This window comes from Diachasma alloeum, unplaced genomic scaffold (assembly GCF_001412515.2).
Source record: "Diachasma alloeum isolate Michigan unplaced genomic scaffold, Dall2.0 Dall_scaffold_00184, whole genome shotgun sequence".
Taxonomy (NCBI): Eukaryota; Metazoa; Arthropoda; class Insecta; order Hymenoptera; family Braconidae; genus Diachasma; species Diachasma alloeum.
Window position 1 is genome coordinate 658323 of NW_021680350.1, and position 18042 is coordinate 676364.

The 18042-nt window shown below is 40.2% G+C and overlaps 1 protein-coding gene across 1 annotated transcript; it reads right to left on the reverse strand.

The window, feature by feature from the left end:
* Positions 1-1476: 1476 nt before the first annotated feature.
* On the reverse strand, positions 1477-17685 carry LOC107047998 (3-hydroxyacyl-CoA dehydrogenase type-2). The gene is made up of 4 exons (XM_015270946.1): positions 17619-17685; positions 17387-17548; positions 3138-3564; positions 1477-2166 (listed from the first exon to the last, which is right to left on the reverse strand). Exons 1-4 carry the CDS (start codon positions 17634-17636, stop codon positions 1979-1981), a joined length of 795 nt encoding a protein of 264 aa, XP_015126432.1. The 5' UTR covers positions 17637-17685; the 3' UTR covers positions 1477-1978.
* Between the last annotated feature and the right edge of the window lie 357 nt (positions 17686-18042).

Consider the following 18042-nt stretch of genomic DNA (forward strand, 5'->3'; position numbering starts at 1 on the left):
AATTGTCAAATTGTATCGGTTTTTTGGTGCAAGGGTTTACTTGCCAACGTGCCCATCAGGGAGAGGATCTTGAATCTGGAATTAATTTTTCCGTAGAATGAAAATTTCCGTAGAATATCCGGTTTCAAAATTGTGTGTAATTTTCAAATGAATATCATGTCAAAAATTATGATGGACAATTAGTGAGAAATCATTTATTTTATTCATTGATTTCAACTGTTCGACCGTTCCCAGTAAGAAAAATGACACTTTGTCAATAAACTCGCCACTGATTTTTCTTTTCTAAACTGAAATACGACTGATACACATGTTGATGCTTTGTGATTGTCCATCCATGGAGGTAATCATGGGGAATTTTTGAATTTCGAACTAGTTGCCTCCAGCTGGGGTGCCAGTAATTAGAAGGGATGTGACGGTCACGGTGTAAAACAGTCACGTTTGTGTCATGTGACAATAAATTGTCATGGCTGGCCGTGTCACATGACCGTCACTGACGTGTCATATGAGTGGTCAGTGATGTGTCATGTAATTTTTTCGCATCCCTGATGTCGTCCTGCCGGTCAGAATTTCTACTAGAGGGGCTGCAACCTCATAGTCGCCAGATAAGTTTGTTTCAGCCTTATGACGAAATCTGCTATTTCCTTACTACTCACTCAATTCTTTCAGATCAATATCGAGTTTTATTGATGTCTCCTATTCGGGCCGGAATGAAATGTCTACTCGGGTAGGTGTGAATTGCTGCACAATATACTACTTCCACACATCTGCCCAGCAAGTTCGTACTTTTCTTGCTGATGAGGAAAGTAAATACTTTCCACCCTATGGTGCTAAGTACTGATCACTTCCTGCCGCAGTGCGAGAGGTCAGTACTTGTCTCCCACTCCTCGGCGAGCAAAATGGAACATTTTTCTGTAAGCGTATTGAAAAATCGTATGTCCACCTCGGGGGTAAAAAACATGACGTTTTACCTTCAGTGCACAATATGATATCGTTATATAATATGAGTCAGCTTTACGCATATTACTCTGTTACTCATATTAGCTTTTCTTCTCCGGGGACAGAGAATTCTACAACGTTAAAGATTGAATAACATCACTACAAAAACCAGGTATCTGATAGCTATCTGAATTTAAGATATCAGATGGTAAAAAACGTCTGCATCTTCAAAAGTGTCTCAAAATGTGACTAATGCTTGAAAATTTCAACCAGCATTTCTGTCTGAAAATGATGGTAGACATTTTTTGTGTCTGAAAAATTTCAGGTATTTATTTTCAGATATTTTCTGTCTGAAATTCATTTATTCATGAGCGATTCAAACATTTCACTATTAACATATCTCACCTGATTCAGACGGCAAAGTCCATTCAAACATTAACTCTTAAGATATTTCTCATGTCTGAAAAGTTCCACTCATCCCCTGCAAAAACTAGGTGTCTGACAACCATCTGAATTTAAGATGGCAGATGGCAAAAAACGTCTGAATCTTTAAAAGTGTCTGAAAATCTAACTGATGTCTGAAAATTTCGAACACCTCTTATATCTGAAACTGATGCGTGTATCTTAATTTCAGACATCTTAGTGTCTGCAATTGAAATACCTCTATTGATTCAGACACATTTTAATGTCTCAAAATTATCTACAAAATCGTCCCAAAAGTGTTTGAAAAGTGTCTATAAAAATGTCTGAAATTCAGTCATTAATTTTTGCAGTGATCCCTGCATCAGAGATAGCTAAAGTCGCAGAGTCATATACAGTAATTACACCAAGCTGAATGATTGCTACTAGTACTATAGACGTAGTAAAAATTAGTGGCGTTTATGGTTAATCAGTGTCTCGGTAGTCCAATGCTAATAAAGCACTCACGCGATCAGCTCAAGGTTGTGTATTTCGATACACACCTATGAAGCTCGAAGGTACCAATCTTTTCATCTTATGTCTTCCGAAATTCTTTAGTTTCAGTATCAACGGAAACATTACATCAAATTTCCTCCTTCGTTCTGATATAGTGAAAACCTCCACTAATCTCCATATTTACCGCATTGATGTACGGATTTTCAATGATACATTGAGCCAGATGAGCTATCTCATCAGGAAATGCCATACGTTTCGGGGTCAAGAGGCCCGCGATGGTGATCTTATGCAGAGCCTCATTCCTTCGACGTTCAACTGCAAGAGGTTAATAAACTTAGAAATTCACTCAATATTCGGTAGAGTAATGTTTCGAATGCTTCGAAACTATTAGCTATTTTCCAAAGCGTCCGTCATATAATGAGATATGTGCGAATTTTGATAGTCACAAAATCTTGAGTACTGAGCGTCAGGACAATACCTAATTAATGCCCAAGGAGGAGAAACATTAACTGCAATAATTTTCGCTACAGCAAAATGTATTATATAGGGTCATCGAATACATTTAACGGGACAATGAGAGATATTTTTTGAAAACTCACCGACTCAATTTTTTTGGTTGTGAATTCTCAATGCACACTACCCCTTCCCCCCCAAATTTTCGTAAAAATTCGCTATCTCCCTTAGTTTAGAGAGATTTTTGAAAAACCCCAACGATAACCCACCTTTTCATAAAACACCCCTCTTTGCCCTCTTCACAAGCCTCTCCCGGATATCACAACCCCTCTCTTTGCGAAATTCCCCCTCAAAAATTGAAAAAATTTTCTTGATTTCAGGAAATATTTTTTCTAAAATTAAGTATATTTTACAATGAGAGATGTTATTTCGACCGGTATGTTCATATTCTGTATTATCTCCCTTAATTTTTTGTTTGTGTGACTCCGAATTTTTTAAGTTGTGCATTGTTAATTATTTAATTGTTTCCCTTGTATACAGAGTCGGCCAGATTCTTTCCATGTAATTTGTACCTTAAAAACCTCTAAGGTTTGATCGAGTAAAATAGCCCGGGGATAATACAGAATAAGTATATTTTGGTTTAAAAATAATCCTAATTTTGATCATTAATTTTAACCGATTTTTTTCTAACACTTGGAAAAAAATTTCTAGATATTAGAAACCTGAAGGTTATAAACCACTGTTTCTAAAAGATAGAGAATTTTTTCTAAAGCTAATCCATTTTTTTTCTCTGTGCTGCCCTCTGATTGGCCGAAATGGAAAATACTCCTTACTTGCCATAGGAGTGTCCACATATCCTGGCGCTATGGTCACGACACGAATACCCTTCGGCGCAAAAGATCTTGCGAGTGGAATAGTCATGCCTCGGACTGCAGCCTTGCTGGCAGCGTAAGCCACCCCACAGGACGGAGCATCGTGGGCCCAGATACTTACAATGTTGATGAAGAGGCCACGTTGCTGATTCTCGTCAGGCATGTTCGCTGCCATCACGCCGGCCGCTAGCCGCGTGACATTAAACGTCCCCAGAGCATTGACGTCCATCACCTTCCTGTAGATCTCGAGAGGATGTGCCGTTTCGGTTTCAAAATCATACGGGTGATGGACTATTGCAATGCCTGCACAATTGATCACCACATTGATACCACCAAATTGCTCTTTAACTTGTGTTAATGCTTGTTGCACATCTTCCTCTGAAGTCACCTGGAATTAATTAATGTGATGTAACCGAGTAATAGAGAGTTATTTATTTCCTTACCCTTACGTATACATATATATATATTTTTTTACTGAAATGAATAGTTTCCATTTGAATGGTCATTATTGCCTGTTTGTATTGGTCCCCTCTAATTCGCGTTATCCGATTCTTCTTTATAGGAGATCAAAGGCGCGCTCCGCGCGCCTGTCACTATGATTGATTTTATATGATTTATCACGTTATTATTGGAAGTTGATTTGAATCAATGTTATGCCACGTATACAAATTTCTATAGTAATACTAAGGAGAAATTCGTGGGAAATGATTAAAACTTCTTTTGAAAATCCATGAATTTTTATTATTGAAAAGGGATCGAAATTTCCATCGAGAATCGGGCGAAGATACGTCGAAATCCATGAAAACTTCAACGTTGATTTATACCCTACTAGAATTTACATACGGCATGCCGAATCTAACCTCCACCAGATTCGGCGCGAGTTTCGGTTTTTGTTAGGCATGCCGGATAAGGTCTGACTCATCAGGGCCTTATGAGAACCAGACACGGCATACCCCATCCGGTATGCCTAACAACCTACGAGGCTCGCGCCAAATTCGGTGGAGGTTAAGTTCAGTATGTAGTACGGAAAAAAGCATTTATGAAAGGCCCAAATAACTATGTGTGTAAATAAATATTTCATGGATACTTAACATCAACATAGTTTTGACATGGATTCGGCAATCTGGTGGGGGCCTAATCATGGCCTGATTCGGCAAGGTCAATATATTCGGGATATCTTGAATATGTCAAACATGTGAATTTTCCGAAAATGCGATCATTTAGATTGAATTTTTCATGACATATACGAAAAAAGACTATAAGACATCCTGCCGAATTTGTGAGAAAATTCAATTGGATTTCTATCCAATTTTCAATGAGTTTTCCGCCGATTTCTATCGGAACTTCCCACAGCTTAGGACGATACTCTATAAAAAAATGGAATTCGGGTTTTCTATACAATGTATTTCATTGAAATATTTTCTATAGAAATTTCCCAGCTCAAATTTTCCAATTTCGTCTGTTGGATTTTCTCAATTAAAAGAGAAAATAAATCGAGTAGAAAACAGTTGAAAAATTCATGTCGAGGGATTTCTAAAGAAAATAATGGAGAAAGTTTTATAGAAAAATGAAGTTCTACTGTTTTTTTTCCATAAACGTGTTGCTCTTGAACATTTTCTGCAAAAAAAAGTGATGTGCATCTCTGCGACATCCTTAATTAATAATCTGATAAGACCCTTGCCGATTGCCGAATATTTGCCGAACCTTTGTCGTAGGTGGGGGGAAGGGGGGGGGGGGAAGACGATGGATTCATAATTATTATTATCAGGTTGAATCATACAAATGTTAGAAAAAAATGATAGAATGATGCATATGAAGCCTGTGATTTACATAGACAGTACGAATTGGGCAATATACGAATTGCGCGGTACGCTAGTCGGCTAAGGTGTAGGGTTAGTAATCTGTAGGTCCCGGGTTCGAAACCAGTCGTGTGCGGAATATTTTAGGTTAAAAAAAATGGATTGTTCAGTGATAAATGCGTTCAGGGGTTCAAGACTAATCAATAATAAATGATAAAATCAATTAGCAAATAGTTATTTTTTTTCTTTTACATTATTCGAAATTATAATGGATAGTCTAGTCATCAACCACGTATATATTTGCGCATATAGATTTGGACGGGTGTCAGTTGAAAGTTTTGGGAATTATTTCGAAAGTGAACATTGAATTATCCATAATCAATAGAAAAGTACAAATTAGATCAATTATAATTCTTTTCTTTTTAAATGGCTTCCATAATTCGGCTGGCATGCGGCAATCCTGATCCGGCCCGGATAATAAAAGCGCGTAACGTTTTGTATCCGGGCCAGACTCGGTTGACCACATCAGCACCGAACATACCGAAGGCTCGGCATACCGAACCAGGGCTGAAAGGTTTGCCGAGTGAAATTTCTAGTAGGGTACAGGCGTTATCGATGGAAAACCATGAATATCTCGAATACTAAATACGATCAAGTCGGTTCCTCTTATACAGATATATAAATATATATATAGGGGAGGGGAGGGCAAAACGGACCGCTGACAGAAAATTGATAATTTTTGTTTTTGCTTCCAAATGAAGCGAATTCGAAGTCATTTGTGGTTTGAGGTGATTAGGAAATCTGATAAAATTGCGGTTCAACGACACATGTTGTCTATAAACCCCTTGTGACGGTTACGATCTAAGATACTCCCTTTTAATTTAACACACTCAGTGTTCCTGATTTGAAGGGAAAAAAATGATCAATTTTCTGTCAGTGGTCCGTTTTGCCCTCCCCTCCCCTGCCATTTACTCAAACATACAACTCTTTGTAGACATAATTTTTGACTTTGGCGTTTTTTCATTGTTTCTTTGTGAAAACTTACAATGGATCTCATGATCGAACTCTCGAAAAAGCCCCATATAATGGTCTGTGATTGAAAACATCTCTCCGACGATCTACACCAACATTATCAACATCATCAACATCATCAACCAAAGTAGTATCATCATCATGCATGCGATTTGTCTTTCAGACATTTAGGAATAAACGTATGACATCTCCTATTTATATTGGAGATCAATACAAAATTTTGATATACATTGCATCGAAGTGTAATACGTCATTATCTTGAATATAGATTGTAACCCGCACGACCCGCAGCTGAAAAGAATTCTCCATTGCTTAAATTTGAATAACTATTTAATATTAACCGCACAAGTACGGAGTTAACCAGCCTGTCCTAATATGCACCGATATCGCTATATTATAAACACGTTCAAAACACTATCTCCATCTACTGCTGAGCCGTGTGAGAACACTCTGAGCGCAGAATGACACATACTTGAGGACATGGAATTTCTATTGTTTTTGTAGTATGGGAATCTATTGAGTACGAGGGGCTATTCACAGGCGTAATCGTAGTATCACTCGCTGCTGTAATGAATTTTAATTGGGCGATGAAACTAACTTACGTGTAAGTGACGTTCGATTGTAATTATATGAAGTCCTCGCTCGAGTACATTACAACTGTAGTATCCCTTCTGTCCGCTAGGTGGCACACCCGAATTTAGAGCTGTGGCGATTCCGCCTCCGCTAGTCCCCACTTCGACCTCGAGGCAGCGCCTCGATCAACCTCAAGCCGCGACAGCTGCTCAACGTCGCCCACGGAAACAAGCCATTATTCCAAAGCCTCTATTCTAACGCTACACGTGTAGCACTCGATATCAAGTCATTCCAAAGTCTATTTGTACTATTAGTATTACATTATTATAATAAATATTATTCCTGTTGCTAACTGTAGTGATTCAATTACACTGGGGAACCTTCCAATAAGTCTAAATTGGTGACCCCGACGTGATCTCAACAGATTACGTTTCTACACGAGGTAAACCCCATCGAGTACGAGTCGCCGCATCGACAGAGTCATGCCGCTCACCCACTCGCCATCCGGTAATCAGGGTGATTTGACACTACAACTAGATGAACAGCAACAACAACAAGCATTACTACAGCGGCAGCAACAACAATCGTTGGCACAGCAACAGCAACAACAATTGTTATCACAGCAATCACTGCAGTACACTGAGGCTCAGATCATGGTTGTCACGCAGTTCAAACTCCCAGATTTCTGGTCCCATGATCCCGAGCTATGGTTCATCAACATCGAAGCCCTGTTCTCCACAAAAAACATCAGAAGTGACGCAACGATGTAAGGAGCCGTGGTTGCTGCCCTAGGTTCTGATGTCCTGAAGGAGATGTCCGACATTCTCAGAGCACCACCGCCTGCAGATAAGTACCAAAATTTTAAGGCCATGCTCCTCAAGCGTTTCACTGAATCAGTTGATCGCCAGCTATACAAACTCTTGACAGAAATGCAGCTAGGCACAAAAAAACCAAGTCAACTCCTCAGAGAGATGAGAACTCTTACTGGGACGAAAGCTAGTAAAGAGCTTCTTCGCAGCAGGTGGCTGGCCCTCTTACCTGTCATGGTGGCCAATATTCTCAAGTTTGTCGCAAACAATTCCACTCTCGATCAGCTTGCTGAGGCAGCCGACAGCGTCATGGAGAATCACACCAGTTCCCAGGTTCTGTCAACAAGCTTCCAGTCCATAGCTCTCAACAATCAGCCCATGGCGCCCAGTGTTCAGCTGTCCATGCCTTTCAACACACAGGCCTTCGCATCCTCCACCCAGCCCATGCTCGCTCAGGGTCAGGTCATGGCAGCCAGTCACACTCCCTATCAGAGACAGGCCAGCAACATTACGGGCGAACAGAGGTTGAGTGAGCTCGAGAGGACGGTAGCAAATCTACCAGCATCGATCAGCAGCCTGACTGCTAAATTAACAGGTGGAAGATCACAATCTCGATCACGATCCCGAACTCCAGGACCACCATACCACTGCTTCTATCATCAGATATTCGGTGCCAGGGCCGCCAAGTGCCTCCAGCCTTGTGCGTGGATACCATCCAATCAGGGAAACTAACTGAGCTGTCGTCAGTCCAGGCGGTTGGCGGCAGCGCTCAGGTCATTCCGTCCATCAAAGAGTAGCGTCTTCACGTTTACGATAGGTCTTCACACACCAGATTCCTCGTCGACTCTGGCTCCGTCGTATCAGTGCTACCACGAACCTTAGTCAGACAAAAACTACAACCATCAGACTTCAAACTCTTCACTGCCAACTTTACTAGTATTGCAACTTACGGACTTCAGCCGATTACACTCAACCTTGGTCTTCGTCGAGCATTCTCCTGGCCCTTCATCGTTGCGGATGTACAGTCTGCAATCATAGGGGCTGATTTTATTGTTCACTTTGGGTTGATGATAGACCTAAAAAAGCATCGCCTTATCGATCCTCTCACATCCCTATCAACAACTGGAGAACTTGTTGAAACCTCAGATTTCGGCATCTCAACAGTGGATCAGCACTCATTCTCCAACTCCGTTCCTGAGGGCAAGTACTCAGACCTCCTCAAGCAGTTCCTCGACATCACCAAACCAGCTGTCTCTGCAGCCTCTCACAACCCGGCAGGTGTGGCACACTACATCGTCACCACAGGACCTCCGGTTGTCGATCGATTTCGCAGACTAGCTGGTGCGAAACTTCAAGCTGCAAGGGACGACATCAACATGCTGCTAGAGCTTGGTGTTATACGCCCGTCTAGTAGTCAATGGGCTAGTCCCATCCACATGGTGGAAAAGAAGCTCGGAAGCTGGCGCACCATCGGCGATTTCCGGCGACTCAATGCACAGACAGTCCCGGATCGCTACCCAGTACCTTATCCTGAGAATATTTTCCAGCGCCTGCACGGTAAGAAAATATTCTCGACCATCGATCTGGTACGGGCCTACCACCAAATCCCCATGGCTCCCGAAGACATCGAGAAGACGGCCATAACAACACCCTTCGGCCTCTTCGAATTTCTGGGAATGCCTCCTGGACTCCGCAACGCAACTCAGACATTCCAACGGCACATGGACAACATCTTGAGAGGTCTGGACTTTGTTGGCTGTTACATAGATGACCTCATTGTGGCTTTTGAAACCCATGAGGACCATCTGCAGCACCTCCAGCAAGTCTTCTCCATCTTACGTCAGCACAAGCTATCGCTGAACTTCAGCAAGTACGAGTTTGGAAAAGAGGAAGTGACCTACCTGGGCTACACGATCAACAAGGATGGATACAAAGCTCCTAGCTCACGTGTGGAGGCAATCATCTCCTTCCCCAGGCCAGAGACTGTCACCGACCTTCGCCGATTTCTTGGAATGGTCAATTACTACCGCAAGAGCATTCCTCACGCTGCTGAGTCAGAAGCACCGCTTAATGGCTTCATCACTCACTCCAAGAAAAACGACAAAACTAAGATCCAGCTGGACCCCTGATACCGAGGAAGCTTTGGAGGCCTGCAAGCAGAGTCTAGCTGATGCTACCCGCACAGTCTTTCTATCGCCGTCTGCACCCCTTCTGCTGACTACTGATGCCTCTGACTTTGCTATTGGCGCATCACTGGAGCAGTTTGAGGACAACACCTGGAAGCCAGTCGGGTTCCTCTTAAAGAAACTGAGCCCTGAAAAAAAATGGAGCACATACGACCGAGAGCTACTAGCGATTTTCTCCGCTGTTGAATTCTTTCGTCATGTCCTTGAGGGACGCCACTTCGTCATCAGGACTGACCACAAACCCTTGGTCGACGCCTTTTGGCAAAAAGCAAAGAAAGCTTCTCCTCATCAACTCAAATTTCTTGGCTACATCTCGCAGTTTACCACTGAGATTGTGCATTTGAAGGGACAAGAGAATGTTGTCGCAGATGCACTCTCCAGGATCAACGCGATCAACATGCCCACCATCCTGAGCCCTGAGAGAATCCACCAAGAGCAGGAGGAAGACGAAGAGCTCCAGCAACTCATCGACAATACCAACAATTCTCTGAAACTACAGAAATTATCGATCGATGGCACTGACTCGATCTACTGTGACATTTCTTCAGGCGTTGTAAGACTCTTCATCCCTAAAAATCTACGACGAGAAGCCTTTGACACTGTGCATGGGTTGTCCCATCCCAGCGGACGAGTCACCGTTCGCACCCTCAAGCAGAAATACATCTGGCCCGGTCTCAAGAGGGACGCTCTGGAATGGGCTCGCAACTGCATCGCTTGTCAACGCTCAAAAATTGAACATCACAATCGTCTAACGCTCAAGCACATCGACGTGCCAGACTCTTGCTTCAACCATATTCATCTTGATCTCATCGAGCTCCCAGTGGTCAACCGTCTCAGGTACTGTTTAACCATCATTGACAGATTTTCCAGGTGGCCCGTAGCCACTCCCTTGGATGATATGACTGCTGATACCGTCTGCACTGCCTTCTACACCCACTGGATCACTCAATTCGGCACACTTCTCACCATAACTACAGATCAAGGCTCTCAATTCGAGTCTGCACTCTTCAAGGCCTTGTCTCGACTGATTGGTGCGCATCGCATCAGGACTACACCGTACCATCCTGAGTCAAACGGCCTGGTTGAGAGGTGGCACAGAACTCTCAAAACAGCTCTGATGTGCAACTCACAAGCTCCATGGCCTGAAGTTCTCCCCACAGTACTCCTTGGTCTTCGCACTTGCTACAAGGAAGACCTAAACGCTTCACGTGCTGACCTCGGATTTGGAACAGGTTTACGCGTTCCGGGCGAGTTTTTCGTCTCGGAAGACATGCCAGCTGATCCTCAAACTTTCGTGGAGAAATTCCGGGAGCACATCAGAAGCCTACGACCGACACCAACGGCCCATCACAACAAAGAGCGCATGTTCATCCTAAAAAACCTGTACTCTTGTTCACATGTGTTTCTTCGCATCGACGCAGTCAAACGACCCGTGGAACCACCGTACTCTGGACCTCATGAAGTCCTAGAACGCCTGGACGACTACACCTTCAAAATCAAGATCGACGGAGACGAGAAGGTCATCTCAGTGGAGAGACTCAAGCCAGCATAGATTGTCAAAGAGGATCCTGTCAATCCTCAACAACCTCAGCAGGCTGAGGAACCTGAAAACATTGGACCCCAGTTACCGTCCTTAAGCATGGACCCACCTGTTCGTACCTATGCCAAAAGGAGAGACAAGACTGTTTCGTTCCCTTCGAATCTCACGAAGGTCACTGGGGGGGGAGTGGATGTGGCGACTCCGCCTCCGGTAGTCCCCACTTCACCCTCGAGGCAGCGCCTCGATCAACCTCAAGCCGCGACAGCTGCTCAACGTCGCCCACCGAAACAAGCCATTATTCCAAAGCCTCTATTCTAACGCTACACGTGTAGCACTCGACATCAAGTCATTCCAAAGTCTATTTGTAATATTAGTATTACATTATTATAATAAATATTATTCCTGTTGCTAACTGTGGTGATTCAATTACACTGGGGAACCTTTCAATAACTCTAAAGAGCTATATACAAAATAAATTTTTTTGGGGGGTCCCCACCTCTCTCACTCGTCGCGCTGAGGCTTCAATTTTTTAAAGTCCCACAATAGACACAATTATATGGGAGGGAAAAATTATGATTCATATTTTGGGTAGGTGTAATGTACTCGAGCGAGGACTTCATATAATTACGATCGAACATCACTTACAGGTAAGTTAGTTTGATCGCCCAATTATATTTCGTCCTCACTCTCCTACATTACAACTGTAGTTGTTTAGAGATGCATATTATTGACATGTGTACTTCATTATATAATTACTCATTTATTTCTCCTAATAAAGATCTTGCAAAATTAGCACTGTCTGATTTAACAGGCCTCCTATCAAATCTAGCAAACATCTGAGATCCTTCAGACCAACCTGCAGTTCTACGTATTGAGAATTTTTCGACATTAATTCCACTCAAAGACAAACATCTTTTAACCCATCTACTAATCGTATGAGTACTCACTGCTTTATGCGGTTATTTAAAAGAAATAAATAATTGTTTGCACTGATTTCTTAAAGAACTTGACTTTTCTAAATATAACTTAATTGTTGAAGGAACACATAACATTGGTTTGTTTTCAAACTTTCGTAATTTAAAGAAAGGCGGATCTCGCCCAGGACATGATGTTTTGAATATATCTGGAATTCTTATGTCAACTCCATCAAGTACTTCTCTTATATGATTGATTTTTATTTTCGAAAAAGCTTGTGCTCTTTGAGCATTACTTAATGCTAAGAGCATTACTGTCTTATATGATAATTTTTCTAGAATCGATACATCTAGATTTTCTAGAAAACGAAGGACAATGGCTACATCCCATGTTGAGGAGTATTTTGCTCGAGGTCTGAGTTTGTAGACACCCTTCATAAACCTGCAAGTGTTTGGATCTTCGCCAATCTTTTTCTCAGAGAGTAAAGATATTGCACTTCAACATGAATTGAGCGTACCATATGATGCTCCCGAATTAAACTTCTCAGACAAAAATCTTAGAACTACCGTAACATTTATATCCAAACGATTTCTGTTATTCTTCGTATAAAATTCCGACCATTGTTTTAGAGCAGTGCCATATTGTTGAAGCGTGGATTTAATTAATGAAGCTAGAAAAAGGTCTAGAGCTTCTCTTCGAACTTTCCTTAATAAGAAAGCTTCCGGGATATTTTGCTGGCAATCAAACTTAGGTGTTCCGCTCTTGGATCTGACAGTCTCCTGCATGGGGATAGGAGCAATTCCGAATGAGCTTCGAAAATCAGCGGTTTACCTACCGTTAATTTTTCAAATAATGGGAACCAAGGTTGATTCTTTCAAAGTGGAACAACTATAATGCCGTACGCCTCTTCGCGCCTTATCTTCGCTAAAGTTTTTAGAATTAAAGAGAAGGGTGGAAAGGCGTAAAAATAGACATTAGACCACTGAATGGTGAACGCGTCAATACAGATAGCTTTACAGTCTGGTTTCCATGAAATGAATCTGTCACATTTGGCATTTTGTTGAGATGCAAATAAATTAATCTCTGGCTCACCAAAAACTTTAACGATTTGGTTGTAATATAAGTCGTTCAGTTCCCATTCAGTGTCTACATTCTTAATTCTGGACAATCTGTCAGCAGTAATATTCTCTTTTGATGGAATGTAAGAAGTGATTAAAATTATCTTTTTACCCTCTGCCCACTGTCAAATTTCACAGGCTAATTTATTATATTTTTGAAATTTAGTGCCGCCCATCTTATTTATGTAAGATATGGCGGTAGTATCGTCTACCCGTAATAAAATCTTGCAATCGTTTAATTCTGAGACAAGTTCTTTTAAAGCAGATTTTATTGTTAATAGTTCTAAGAAGTTTATATGCATCTTCTGTTCTTTTTCCGACCAAAAACCGTAAATCTTCCTTTCATCATTGCATGCTCCCCAGCCCGATTTAGAGGCATCTGTAAAAATGCGCATAGCAAAGGATCCATCCTTAATACAGTGAATGCTATTTTTAATATTAGCTTTCCACCATCGTAAATCTTGTTTAACAGAATCTCTTATGGACATCACTTTGTTATAGCAATTAACATTCAATATAAGCTGGAAAATCTTCTCTTTTTCTAAGATTTTGGTGTATAACCAACCATATTCCACAGCTGAGCAACATGCAATCAACTTCCCAATCAGCTGAGCAAACTCTATAATACTACATTTATCTAGCTTTAAATAGGTTTCTAATAGCTGATAGATATTTTTTCTTTTCTCATCAGTTAGCTCAATAGCATATTTTTGCATATCAATTATAAACCCTAAGAACTTGCATCTCTTGGAGGGTATGACGTTCCATTTTTTATAGTTAACTAAAAAACTTAACCACTCTAGAAAATTTAATGTTTGGTTAATATTTCTCTTACATTCCTCAAAAGTTTCTTCTATGCACAAAATGTCGTCCAAATAGATTACTGATGAAAGGCCTCTACTTCTTAGATTTCTTACAACTATTTTCATAATCTTTGTAAACACCAAAGGGGCTGTACATAAACCGAAAGGTAAAACAACAAATTCATATAATTCATTTTCAAATTTGAACCGCAGGTATTTTCTGCTTTCTTCATGTATTGGAATTAAATAATACGCATCTTTTAAGTCAATCGACGCCAAAAAATATTCTGGAAATATTAACTGGACTGCGGTTCTCAAGTCTTCAAGTTTAAAATGTTGCTTTGGAAGAGCTTTATTCAGCTGTTTTAAATTTAAGATGAAACTATTTGATCCATCGCGCTTTTTAACCAAAAAATAAAGAGATAAAAATTGACCTTCTGTTTCAGTACACACTTTAATAGCTTTTTTACCTAACAAATCCTTAATGCAATACCTAGTAGCCTCTATATCTGATCCCGAATATTCATAATTCCTGAAATTTTCTTTAATTAAATGCTTCTTAATTGGAATTTTATAACCAGAAATGCAAGATAAAATAAACCTATCATCAGTGATCCTTTCCCAATTGTCATAAAAAAGGATAATCTACCCCCTCTTACATCGTTCAATTCCTCTTCTCGACTTTGTTCGGATACTTTGGTGGATGGTGAACTTGAGCTTTGTGGTTCACAAATTGTTGCTTGTTTCTTAAAGACACCTTTTGCCTCAGACGTCCGATGAAAGATGTAGATCCCGTCTGTCCTCCTATCGGACGGGTCGCAAACGGGATCTTGAAGTTTGACTGTTGATTTGGAGTAATAATTTTTTTTCCCACTTGAGGAAGTTTGAGACTATCACTCATCTTGTTCAAAGCCTTGGCGTCTTTAATTTTTTCGGATAAGTCCTTTCCATATAAAAATTCTTCTGGCTTTATCTGGCTTTATCTTTATCTCTTTTAAAATGGCCTTCGTCTCCTTTGACAATCCAGGTTCAATAAATGCCTTTCTAGTGACTGTCTGCTTGGGTATAATAGCAGTAAGAAATTTTCCTGAATCACGTACACGTGTCAGAAGCGTCTCCAAATCAAAATCGTCACCTTCTTCATAGATTCCCGTAACTACAGAGCCAAGAATCGACAGAGCTGTTCCCGCCAGTTTTTGAATTTTAATCATATGATTGGCTCTGGCGATAGCAATGTCCTTCACAGTGGCTGCAATCTGCGGATTTAATTTGGGGGCTTCTAGTTCCGCTACGCATGCGTAGGTTCCCAAAAGTGATTCAATTTCCTCCTTCATTCTTTCTCTACAGAAGAATTCCCATCTCCTCAAAAGGCCCGCATTAATTGGCAGCTTCACCGCCTGACTGGAGGTTGGATCTTCACCTAACTGAAGAAATGGAAAAAAGAGAAAAATGTCACTTCAAAAGCAGTCGCTTTATTATACAATATATATAAATATATATTACGTATAATTTGAATGTCGTGTAGTCACGTGATCAAACACAAACATCATATTACTTATCCTTGTCTTACCATCTAGCAAGCACGAATAGTTGCTTACGTCTCTTGTCTTACCACAACAGTGAAGCATAGACGTGTTACGACAGGTCTTTGTCTCGTTGCACAACGAAGCCTAAAACCGTCTCACATAATATTTCTCTCTACCTCAGGTTATTTTTAATCATTTTTAAAAACTTACAAATTTGATGCAATCCTCATCTAGTTCAATTTCTGTTCCGTCAGTGGGCTTTTCGGCATTTTTCTCATCCTCTATCACGCATGAATCACTTTCTGATGCAATCTCTTTCTATGCTGAATTCTCTGGAATGTTCGACTCAACCTCGTTCTCCTTGTCATCAGATCTCCCTTGAATTCCGTCAGATTTTTCCAGTTTCTCTTCTAATTTTTGCACTTTACTTAACAGTTTTTCTAACATTTCATCTCTTTCACGAGATCTCTTCTTGGATTTCTTTCCCATCTCAATCCAGAAAGATTTTACGAAAACTCTTAAAACACGTGTGTTACTAAGCTCGCGGGAAGAAAAAGTGAAGCCGCAGCGCGACAAGTGGGAGAAGTGGGGACCCCCCAAAAAAATTTGTTTTGTACATAGCTCTAAATTCGCATGTGCCACCTAGCGGACAGAAGGGATACTACAGTTGTAATGTAGGAGAGCGAGGACGAAATATAATCCCAGTGAAATCAATGTAATCATTGTAATTACATGGTTAGCATATTTGTAATCAAGTTTTGGTAATCAAGTGGTAATCAGTTGTAATCACTGTAACCATTTGTAATCAGTGTAATCTTTCGTAGTTACTCCTAGTGAGATCGTGAATTTTGTTTTTGAATTTTCGAACGCGTCATTTTTACCAACGGTAAGTCTCAGAGATCCCTGCATCAATTTTTTTTGGAATCCTAGATGTTTATGGTTCAGAACCTTGTATAGCCAATGCGTTTTGCACAGAGCATTTATCCGTAGAAAATTGATTCAACAGAGTTCAAATTTCATTTTATTCTGAAGAACCAACGACTGAATTATCTTTGAATTATCTGCTGGTATGTTTCATTCTCCATCAATGGTAAATATTCAGTAAATTTATTTTACTAATAGCACTTATAAGTGCCCAAATTTTTAGATAGAGTGATGGAGACTGCATTCCTTTGTTCTAATCCCCACCCCTCCTTCCTCATTTCTTTGCAGGTCCTAATAATTAATTATTCCATCAATTCATCAATCAATCAATCCATCAATCAATCAATTATTCCATCAATTCATCAATTCCATCAATTCATATTTAATAAGAGGCCATTTTTTGTGATTTCAATCATTACAGATATTTGGAAATCACAGAATGTGATCAACGAAATCATTTGTAATCATTTAATCACATTCTATGCTCTTGGTAATCACGGTTATCACGTAAGTAATGGTACTCAGTCCCGTAATCCTGGGTAGTCGATTATATTTTGTAATCGCGGTATCACTCTATTCGCCTGTGAATAGCCCCTCGATTGAGTACCTTTCCGTAAATATGAGACAAAGTAAAAAAAGAAGATTAGGTTTGCTCTGTATATGAAGAGAAACCCCCATTTTTGCATTCTCATATCTTCGAAGTATCCGTTCCAAAGTCTATGCAATGAATCATGAGCACATTGACTTTCCGCTTCATCCCTTTCTCTCAAAACATAGACTTTCCAGGCATAATGTAGGGACTACTAAGGAATAAATCCACAATTTCCTTCTATCATATTTAATTCTATTTCATAAGATGAAAAACGAATACTTGAGCTTAGTCTTCAGAATCTGATGTACATTTCGAAATTAGAAAAGTCCTAATTGAATAAAAACTCCAAGACAATTTTGAATGAAAATCAAATTAAATCGATATGAAACTTACATCAACTTTGCAAAAAATTGCATTTGCGCCAAGTTCCTCAGCTAACTTTCTGCCTTCAACAGCGCGGTCCAAGATAGCAGCTTTCCCACCTTGATTTATAATTCTTTCCACTATAGCTCTTCCTATTCCAGAAGTTCCACCCGTCACGAAAGCGATTACATGCTTCGAGAATTTATGCAATGATTTAATTATAAAGAAAAACCAATCGGAAGCAATTTAATTACAAATTCACCTGCATTTTAGTTTTCATACTCTGCACAAACTATCAGCGCAGCCGACATCAAGTAATTGAAGTTGATTCGTACACTGCTGTGGTACATACAGCGACATATTGAGAAATAAGCGCATGATAAGAATGATTATTCAAATATGTGCTTTTGACACTATCCATGCTTCACTTACCAGATAAGATATACTAATTTATGGCCTTGTATTTATATTTGATCATTTTTTAACGGGTATGCCCCCCCTTTTTTCAATATTTTCAAGCCGGAGGAGATCAGAATGCAATAGAAGGAGGGCTATCCAAAAAGACCGGGGTGCATTATCAGTTAGATCTATTATTTCTTCACGCAGAGAAATTTTTGATAAAAATTATGCTACCGTTCTATAAAAGTATATCATGAGTCATCGTTTCCTCATTTCTGTCCCGAAAT